Raw genomic sequence first — 10,693 nt, forward strand, 5'->3', positions numbered from 1 at the left:
TTAATCTTAAAATGAAAATTACTTTGCATGATAAATAGGCAACATGTGAAAAGAAAAAAGGCATGAGAAAAACATTGTTTCACAAGCCTTAAGACTTAATAAAAAAATTTGATATTTTGCATATGCAAGCATTGTAATGTTTGCCGATACTCTGCAAAATTTTGTTAACATTCACTTACTAATTTAAAAGTTATAGCATGAAAACTATAACAAGCACAAAACGGTTACAAGGTCGGTCCCAGACCGAGTATGTGCTGAAAGAGTTAAAGTAATTATTCTACGAATGTGTGTAATATTATTTAATATTATGTGTATTTTTTTTTTTTACTCCTTCACTTCATACATAATATAGGGGTTGGATCCCTAAAGACACCAATTGGATAGTGTACAAAGCATTGAGTATCTACATATTACAGTCATCTAATGTTCATCTATTATTGGCTGGTAATACCTGATTCACCCTGTACTTAAGCTGTTTAAAGTAGCACTAGATATTTGTAAGAAAGCTAACTTCAAGAGATAATGATAACATCATTCATACTGGAATTATAATGTTTTTTAGCTTATTTAAAATATAGAAAAAGCAAATCGCCTTTTCAATGACCCTACGCCCTTTGCAGTACCTTATTTTGTATTCTACAAAAGGTTTAAGTACAATATATCAAGCTGAAGAAATAGAAGAATTAGAAATGGGTTGTTTTGAGTGGATCTTCTTTTCCTTGTACATCTAACATGTATCCTTTTTTGTGCATTTTTATATGTGTACAGCCTTAGCAGTCAATAAAGGTTTTAAAGTGTTGTTTGAACTGAATTTTTACTGTTTAAGGTGTTTTGTGCATGAACATTCTATTATAGTTTTGTACAATTCCTTGCAATCCTTATTATGAATCACTATTGTGGTTCATGATATTTCATTTTACAGAACTAATAAACATATTATATGCACTTAAAAGTTGTATGTAGCAAAAATTAGATTTTGTTTTCTTGTTTAGCACATACCCACACAATAGTGGGGGAGGGGGCTTCAAAAAGAAAATAATATTCTTATTAATTGTTATATGTGTCAAATGTCTAGATTTATACTCACAGTATCTCCACGAGCTTCAATGGTACGATGTGTAAGAGCATCTTTCAGAACATCTTCTGGACATCCTAGCAACTAAAATAAAGAAAGGCCACTTGCTCATTGTAGACAGTTTATCCAAAAATATTCAGCTTTAGCAGTAGGTTTAATTATGAAACCAAAACACAGTTATCAACAATCAATGATGACCCAACAGCATTCTTTTTCTTGTCAGTTTTACGATTTTTTTTAAGGTTACAATACAATGCTGAAGTTGTCATAGTATGATACACTAGCACAGTGTTTAAGTTATTTAATATCAGGGACTGGCTCGCTACCTCCATAAACTGTCACAGACCACTAAAATGCAAGTACAAAAAAAAACATTATGATCTACATATGAATATTCTGTCAGTTTTTGTTTGTTTTCATGAAATCCCATTTCCCAAAAGGTGGTTGTGATGGACCAATGGTTGAGAGACATTGCACTAGTAGTAGGCAAGGGCTGTATGGTTAAGTTACAGTAACTGATTAGATATTAAACCACATCACTCTCTGCCTACTGATATGGGTTTCCAGCAGAATGAATGCTTAATAGCACACATTTTAGCTACTGTGTGTGTGTGTGTAGCTGTCCATAAGGCCTTTCACTCAGTTTAAATTTTACTGAGCTGATTGGGTTACGAAAAAAAATCTTATTTGATTTTTAACTTGAAGTTCACTTGCACAAATAGATTTGAAATTTAAAATATATGTGAACATGATTAATATTACATGACTGTTTATATCAGTACTGAAACTAACCTTGCATATAGAAGACACAGACTTCTCCTGGGCTATTATAGCTTGGCCATTTTCTTCACTAAAACCAATGTTACCAACGTGCAGAATAGAAGCAGTGATCATAAACAAAGCCTATGAAAAATCACAAGATTACCATAACACTTTTTGTTAATATTTTGAAACAGCTGTTAGGGTACAATTAATTTTATCATTTTACAATCTCTTAAATAACTTGAATCAACAATAATTTTGAACATATTTTGTTAATGATTTTAGAGTTGCTATTATGTAATAAGGTTATTCATTTTCTCTGAACAGTACATTTCTCAAAAGATTAAGATCACATGTTTGACAGTGTAGAATAATGTCATTTTAATGATTAAAGTGAGGTGTTATTGTGTTATTCTAAACACTAAAGTTTAGTGGTCAGGTGATCTTTCAAATGTGTCTTTTGTGGACAATAATTAGACTCTTGGTATTGAAACTTTGCCATTTTATTTTAATAGATATACAGAAGTATTATAGTCATTTAAGAGAGAAAATGGGGTAAAAAAATTCAGCCAAATTACAATTATTTAAACAAATTTCAAATAGTAGTACTGTATATTTATCATTTTCAAATGCAATTAATTCTATCCAGTTCAATTCTACCCCAATGTATTAAAAGTCTGAGAGTTTCCTCCTTGGAGTCTATAAAAATTGAGTTCAGTATATGTGATATAATTCTCTCTCTTTTTTTTAACGTATAATGTTGAAGAATAATATTTTAAATTCAACCTTAACTACAGAAACTTACCTCTTCCTCTTCTTCAGTAAAGTCAATAACTGACAAGGCACTTTTTACCACCTGGAACTGTGCTGCATCATCTACCCCATACACTGTGGTGCTGTTACCCTACAATTAAAACATCTCTAGAAGGTTACAATACAATCTTACTATTCTAAACATATATATAACTAGAGGTTATGTAATACATTCCTGTTATCTGAGATAAGACATTACTATGATGTTTACTAATCTAGGAGAGATATTGCTAGAAGGTTAGACAGTTTTTGTATCTGGAAGAGATATCACTTGGGTTTATTTGTCTGTATAAAATATCACTAGATACAAATATCACTATTCTCTGATAAGAAATTCTTACATAACCTGTTTCTTAAATTATTATAAAACAAGTAGAAAAATTGTTTTCATATAATGTTGATTATTCAGAATTATATTTAAAGTAAAATCTTCAAAACTAGAAATTCTTAATCCTTATCAGAATACATATTCCTTTATTTTATCCAATTTAATCAACAGTTACTTTCTTCAGAGACAGGTAAGATGCCTTGTTCAAAAATAAAGGCAGTAATTAACCAGAACAGTTAAGAATCTAAATTTTGGATAAAACAAGTATTATATAGGCAGTATGTTAGTACAATCAGTTCTTTTTTATTTGTACATAAAATTATTTATTGCTCTATTAGTCTATAAAAGAGTGACAGCATTATCAATCGTAATAACACATTAAAACATTTTCAAACCTTTTTTGTTACAATGTGATGATAAATACTGATATTATACAACTTATAGTCACCAGATGGCAGAAGTACCATATCCCTGTTGATAACTTTTCACTATCAACTTAAACTAATATTGTTAGCGATTCTTTAAAACTGACACAGTAGTTGAATCATTCTGCTGAGAATCAATTATTACAAACACTCAAAATATAGTAGTACCAACTAAGAAGTTAAAAGTCTGTAATTAAATAAAAGTAAAACTTATGTCCAGCAGACTTGATTACAATTCGGAAATTTGGTACTTTAAACTAGCTTCATATACATTTTGACAATAAGCTTGACTGTGGTAGTTTTGAGGTTGTATACATATACAAGAGGAAAGTATGGGATGTTTGTAAAGAATGTTTAATTCTAAATACTATCAATGTACATTGGTACGTGTTTGTGGTATTTTTATCACAGCTTTAAGTCTGCCTCCACATGTGACTTGTAACACCATTAGCAACAATACTAAAAAACAAAACAGCAGATGTTCAACCTGGTTCATGTAGTAGTACAACTCTGGTTCTCGTTGCAGAAACAGTTTCTGCAGCAAGTTGTCATCTGCACCCATCACCAACTGGTAAAATATATGAAAGTTCCTCTCACCAGGATTCTGATGAACCACTCGAGATTTCTCAAGAAGGTAGTTTAAGATATGACCTCCAAGTGGTGCCCCCTTGTGGAATTTAAGTTAAACATGCAAGTTATATTCAAGTTACAGTACTTGTTACATAAATATTAATATATCAGTCAATAATATATATGTTTCTAGAAAGTGATATGGTTTAATTAACCTGTAGAAATATCACTAAACAGCTTGGCATGAAGTTTATAATAAGCTATGTTAATCAATAGTTATAACTATCACAATAATAAAGTTAAATTGTAAGTAAGCATCATCTTAATTACATTAAATATTACTATATCAGTCAATGATGTATATATTTCGAGAAAGTGAGGTGGTTTAATTATCCGGTAGAAATATCACTAAACAGTTTGGCATGAAATTTATAACATGCTACTTAATCAATAGTTATAACTATCACAACAATCAAGTTAAATTGTAAGTAAGCATCATCTTAATTACATTAAATAAAAGAAATCCACATATACTGATTTTCTTCTAGGATTACAAATTGAACTATCAATGATTGGGATTATTGTATATACAAGACTGTTTAGTTTAAGAGTTATTATTTAGTTTATTTGGTGATTTAATTTACTTTTCATAACAAGAGAGAAGGTTAAAGTAATTATTTTAAAGGCGATAGTTATGACAAATTTGGTTGCGTAACTCGGTAAGAGTCGTACGTTGTGTGTGTGATTCAACTGTTCTAGTATTATTGACGCCAAGTTACTCTAATATTCGGTGTTTTTCTCGTTACCTTTACTGAGTAATGTTAAATCATCGCGTCGCATAGATTGTACAAAATCTCGGGCCTCAGTGAACAATTGATAATATAATAGGCGAGCACAAGGAAAGTAATGAAAAAGTAAGAAAAGTTCAGTCAGAAACATGTTAGAAAATGTAAAGTTAGCCGGCGTGTGGATGATTAGCCTTAACCGTTGATATTTGACACAGATAAGGAAATAATTTGTTTTGTGAAAGGGTGTTCTAAAGTAAATGAACTCGTCTGTGTGGACTTTGAAGAAAAGGAGACAATTATTTAAACTCAGAAATGCACCTGTGGTTGTAAGTGGATCTATCGCAGATTGTACAGTAATAAACAAAGTAGAACAAAAAATAGTTCGTCTTGTCAATTGGATTCTAAAGTAACTGAATGGGTGGACTTTTGACAAGAAAAGAGAATTATTTGGAGTTTTAGATACAACTGTGATATTCTATAGTGTAATGAAGTTTTGTACATATGTTTGACGTGTTTTGAATATATTGTTTTAAAACAAATGGATTGTGTGCTTGTCGTTTATTGTTCGAATTTCTCGCCAATAAGTCATAGTCACCTACTATAGAAGAATTCCATCCCACATATACATAAAACATGAAAGGGATGAATTATAGAAATTTTATATAATTTCAAATAATAACTAAAATCATGAATACAGTTCATGTCATGGCTACTTTATAACACATAAAATAAGTATTAATGTTTTTAAAGTTAATTTACAAATTAAAAAAGAAACAACACACAATAAAATATTAAGCATTTGTTAGTACTTATAATAATCATAAAGTTATAAATTTCCTTTTACTTGCTTACCATGAAATTGAACTCAATATCCATGTATTTGCCAAACCTACTGGAATTGTCATTACGATTTGTTTTTGCATTACCAAACGCCTATGATAAAAGAAAATATGTATGTTAACTATCTGCTACATATACACACTTATGTAAATTTCTGTTTCAGAATTTTTACACAAAGCTTCAAATAGGGCTATCTGATATAGATGTTTCTATTTTGTAATTGATCGTGTAGAGGAAGGGTAGCAAGTCAACACCACCCACCACCAACTTTTGGGTTACTCTTGTCTGACTAAATACGAGGATTTATAGCCATCACTCTTATTGTATACCCACTGCTCCGAAGTACAGAGCATGTTTAGGATGCAAACCATGAACCTTCGGATTCATAGTCCGAGCACACTAACCACTAGGCCAGAGTTGGTCATACCTTTTTTATTTTATTAAAATTTAAATGATGGCGAACATAATCGATTTTTTACGTTCATCAATATCAAATATAGGTGTTATTTCACAACAGTGAACCGTATTTTTTTTAATAGCACAACTGCCTTTTATAACGTAGACTTATAATCTGCATATCAGAAAATTGTTTTTGATATTTGATATGAATAAAATAAAATAATTTAAAAGTGTGCATACAATAAAAAAGCTTTCACATTTAACTTAATGTGGGAAGGTAATTTTTATAAATAAAAAAATGGTAGGCCAAACTGTTTTAACTTCATTTAAATCAGCTACAAATTTTGTAAATGAAAATGAACGTTTATTAACAAAAGATGAAATTCACAGTTAAAAAACAAAAACAATAGCCCTAAATAAACCACGCAATCATTAATAAAACTAATCACACATTATAATAATGTGTTTCCTTTTCAATAAAGCTATTGAATTACAAAATATTTCGTCCTCTAACATCAATTTGTTTTTCTAATTTATCACATTATTTTGTTCATAGTAGCGTTTTTACTGTTACAAAATAATATTGATTAAAATGATCGATTGCTTCCTACCTCTAAAACTGGATTCGATGTTAAAAGCTTGTCTTTAACGTGTTCCACCTGTGTAGCATGATAACTAGCGGCAGCCAAGTATTGGAGAATTTTTTTTGATGCTTCTGTTTTTCCTGCTCCACTCTCACCAGATATCAAAATACACTGATCGCGACATTCCTCTCGCATGAATCTGTAGGCTGTATCAGCTATGGCAAACCTAAAGAAAAATAATACATCAAAGTTATTATAAACACCCTTCCTCGGTTTTATTTTTGGTAAATCTTAACAAAGCCTATACTTGGGAGTTATTTAAAAAAAAAACAACAACTAATAACTACCATAGTAACTAAACTATCTTTGCTGATTGTAATCACTAAAATAATTTCATAAACGATCTTTCGTAACATAATATGGTAATAATATGGTATGGTAATAATGCGTAAAAATTAGTTACCAATTAGGTCAAGAAAATCAATGTTTAAAACTAAATGCCGGGTCTAACAACTGCATAAAAATGCTTAAATTTCGGTTTGTAGTTCATTATCAAATTAGGCATGACGACACAATGCGGCACAAACACTGTTTACACAATGCATGTTGAGCATTCATGGTAAAGTGTTTTCACAGCCTAAGTCAAATTTAAAGTTTAGTAGACCCATAATAAGATTGAACATTAAGTCCTTCAGTAAATCTCGCTAATGACTTGACATTCAATGCTCATGTACGTACTGCTTTCAATGATGATTTAAGTTTAAGTTGCGTGATGATTACAAAGTTTAGATTAAAATAGTTTAGAAACATGAGACTAACAGTAGATAACCAACGAGAGATGGCATGTCTAAGCAACAAATCACGCAAGGTATATCAAAAGAATATATGGTTTTTAAGTAGAAAAGGCCAAGTATTTCTTAGACTTTACTAGTTTAATGATATTAGTAAAATTTAATATCCGAATTTTATTCTTTACGTTCAGTTGAAGAGCGGGAAACGTGAAAGTACTATATTATCTGTGCATTTACGCTTAAAATAACTACCAAAAACAATATATAAACTCACAAAGTCATTCATGAAATATAACGTAAAAAATGTGATAATTAAACGTTATTAAGAGAATAAATTATAACTTTCCCAACTTTTATCTATAATCATCCACTACATGTTTAATATTAATAGATCCATATTTTATTTCTACTTTGTTCTGTTATTTTTTCCCCCTCTGGTCGAATTAATATATACGTAGTTCCTATAGCAGTTTTCTACACAATACTGAAATGTATATGTTTGTGGCTATGTAATATAAAGTTAAACGTGAAAGAGAACAAGTTAACCAGTTAGGCTTAGGTCTACGTACTACTTCTAATAATAATAATAATATTACAGTTTGTCCGCAAAAAAAGGTATTGAAATACCACATCCTCGACATAAACTCTCGTTATATTTACCTCGTGCTATCAAATGATAGGGATATAATTATACGTATTAATAAATTATATTCAAAAATAGAGGTTTAAAAGACTAGAATATAATAAAAGCACACAAGTAGCTAGCCGAGACAACTCAGTTGGGAGAGAGTTAGTTTGAAGATCCCGGGTCTCGGCGAAAAATTGTAATCTTTTTTCTTTTTTTCTCATCATGTTACTCGTTTGAATCAGATTTGAATTAGTCCTGTTCAGGTTTCGTGAAAACATGATCATAAATAAAGTCTTTTCTCTAACTTCTCCTCCATGTTGTATTTTTCTAAAGCTACATCACGCAATCCTGATGTTTGGCAGCTGAACCACTGTTTTGCTGATAATACCGTTTTCAGTAGAACAAACAAATCGTTAAATTATGTTTATTGATGAATATGAAAATAACCATTTATCTGATTTGCAGTAACAAGCCAACAGTTTTTAATATAGATAGGGGTATAAGAAAAATATAATACTCGTGGCTCAAAAGATCGAAAACATACTATTAAACTAAAATAAAGCTAAGAAATGTGTCAGAAGGAACACAAATATAATTATTTGGGTAAAGTTAGAATAAATAAAAAGAAAGTAAATTAGAATAATTTACGAACCCATGAGTGAAAGCAAAGGATTATATGTTATTATCTGACAGCCACACTACATCTGCAATATTCATTACCGACTAGACCTTTCGTCAATGCCCGGACTCATCAGGACAACATACATCATTATGATAAAGTACAAATCGGGTATAAGGGAAGTGGAATACGTTAAAGAAAATGGAGATTTTTCATTTATACCAAAATGATTAATAGCGCCTAATTTATAAATCGAACGTTTCTCCAGGTATTTTCTATGCGTTCTCATTTCTTAACTTTTCCACTTCCCTTATACCCGATGTATACTGTCTCATAACGTTCGTTTTGCTTAACAATTTTGTTAAATGAACGCGTTTTCTTTTTCTTATTCACAAGCTTAACCATTTAAGATAGTTTGTTATATCAAGCCATTTTCTTAACCAAATATGTTTCACTTATATCTTCTTTATTTTAGTTTAAGTCGCATGTCAATTTTTCTGCTACTTTTTTCATGATTTCATATCCAATGGTCATACCTTTCATTGTTGTATCTCGCTGGACAATACTATTTATTTATTCAGTTATAGTTTAATATGTAAATACTATAAGCTACTGTATTTTTTCACGATTTTAAAAGTTTATTCTTACTTTATCCAACTAATTATATTTCTGTGTTACTTCTCATATCTTGCTGTATTTTAGCTAAGTAATATGTTCTCGAGCCACGCTTTATCCCCTTCTAAAAGCAGTTTTCTTCTCATTGAAAACCTTATATGGGCTGTTGCCCGAAATGTTATTTTCATATTCACCAATAATCTTTTTTTTTCTGGCGAGTTTTCCACATTGTCTTCTAGATTTTGTAATTTCCTCGCCTAGACAATTCTTTTATATCCTGTAATATCTCTGTTTGTTGTATACTTATTCTTCAGTAACACTATATTGTTGAGTATTGATATTTTGATCAGTGATAGTGCATCCGTGAAATATTTTGTCTGTTTTATTGTTAAATTTCAACTATATTCATACAACAGCTATTTTAACCGTTGATTCGTTTAATTATTTATATGAAGTTTAGGTTTTTACCTATATACTATCATTTTATTCCGTATTAAAACTAAGTGAAAGAGTTTGTGCTCTTATCTGTACATAATACTGATGTACAAATTAAAAATCAACAAAAAATCCTTTTATCTCAGTCTGTGGAAACAATAAACTAACGAAGAAAAATGAGAGGCGCTTAAAATAAAAATATTATTGGTGGAAACAATGATCTCTCTCTCTCTTGTTTAAAGATAGGTAACTTGCACACCCACAAAACAAAATCGCAAACTAGGGATGAATGAGTTGCTTAGTTGGTAATAAGTAGGTCTGGTTTATTTATGATCATTACTTCATGAGATAACGCTATAAAGTAGAGGACTAGTCAAATTTTGTGTATCCAACACTACAATAATCTAACAAAAATATAACAATCTGAGTGCTAGCTTGTAACCAAAAATGTTTATATATATGACGTTGAATAAATCATCTTGTAGATTACCATCTTTCTACCAGTTTTTCTAATATGTTTCATTGATTACCTGCTGTTACAACATAGCATTGGTTTTGAGATACAATCATTGTCGTAGTGACTCAGATTACTACTCTAGATCCTAGCCTCGCTGGATTGAGTCTTGTTTCTGAGCCAGCTAATGCCACTGAAGGTTTTCTTCAACATCAATGGTCGTGTTTAAATATTTTAGCACAGTTCATCGGACAAACTGAGGTTACTAACCGAATTATCCTGAAGTAAACTGGGCTAATCTAGCTAACCTTGTCGCGGAGTTTCTAAACTAGCTAAACTCGCTGAAGACTGTGAGGAGCAGAGTTGGACGGACCAACTCATGTTACTAACTGCCAGAGTCAGTCGAGTTTTTGAACTAGCTGAAGACTGTGAGGAGTTGCGTTGGTTGGACCAACTTGTGACACAAAACAGGCTATCCTCATCGGAGTTACATGGGTTACTACTCTATCTAACCTCACTGTATAGTACAATTGAGCGGACCAACTCATGTTACTAACAACCTGGTGA

The 10,693-nt window shown here is 30.8% G+C and overlaps 1 protein-coding gene across 1 annotated transcript in view; it reads right to left on the reverse strand.

The window, feature by feature from the left end:
• LOC106469249 (unconventional myosin-Ic-like) overlaps positions 1 to 10,693 on the reverse strand; it is a gene marked incomplete at its 3' end in the record, with an annotated part of 74,538 nt that overhangs the window by 47,597 nt on the left and 16,248 nt on the right. The window contains exons 4-9 of the mRNA XM_022397714.1: positions 6,612 to 6,810; positions 5,614 to 5,694; positions 3,891 to 4,070; positions 2,643 to 2,741; positions 1,868 to 1,978; positions 1,088 to 1,159 (exon numbers count right to left, since the gene is read on the reverse strand). Coding sequence (XP_022253422.1) covers positions 1,088 to 1,159; positions 1,868 to 1,978; positions 2,643 to 2,741; positions 3,891 to 4,070; positions 5,614 to 5,694; positions 6,612 to 6,810 — 742 coding nt within the window. The remainder of the gene's footprint in view (positions 1 to 1,087; positions 1,160 to 1,867; positions 1,979 to 2,642; positions 2,742 to 3,890; positions 4,071 to 5,613; positions 5,695 to 6,611; positions 6,811 to 10,693) is intronic.

The sequence above is a fragment of the Limulus polyphemus genome, unplaced genomic scaffold (genome assembly GCF_000517525.1).
Source record: "Limulus polyphemus unplaced genomic scaffold, Limulus_polyphemus-2.1.2 Scaffold3376, whole genome shotgun sequence".
Classification (NCBI taxonomy): Eukaryota; Metazoa; Arthropoda; class Merostomata; order Xiphosura; family Limulidae; genus Limulus; species Limulus polyphemus.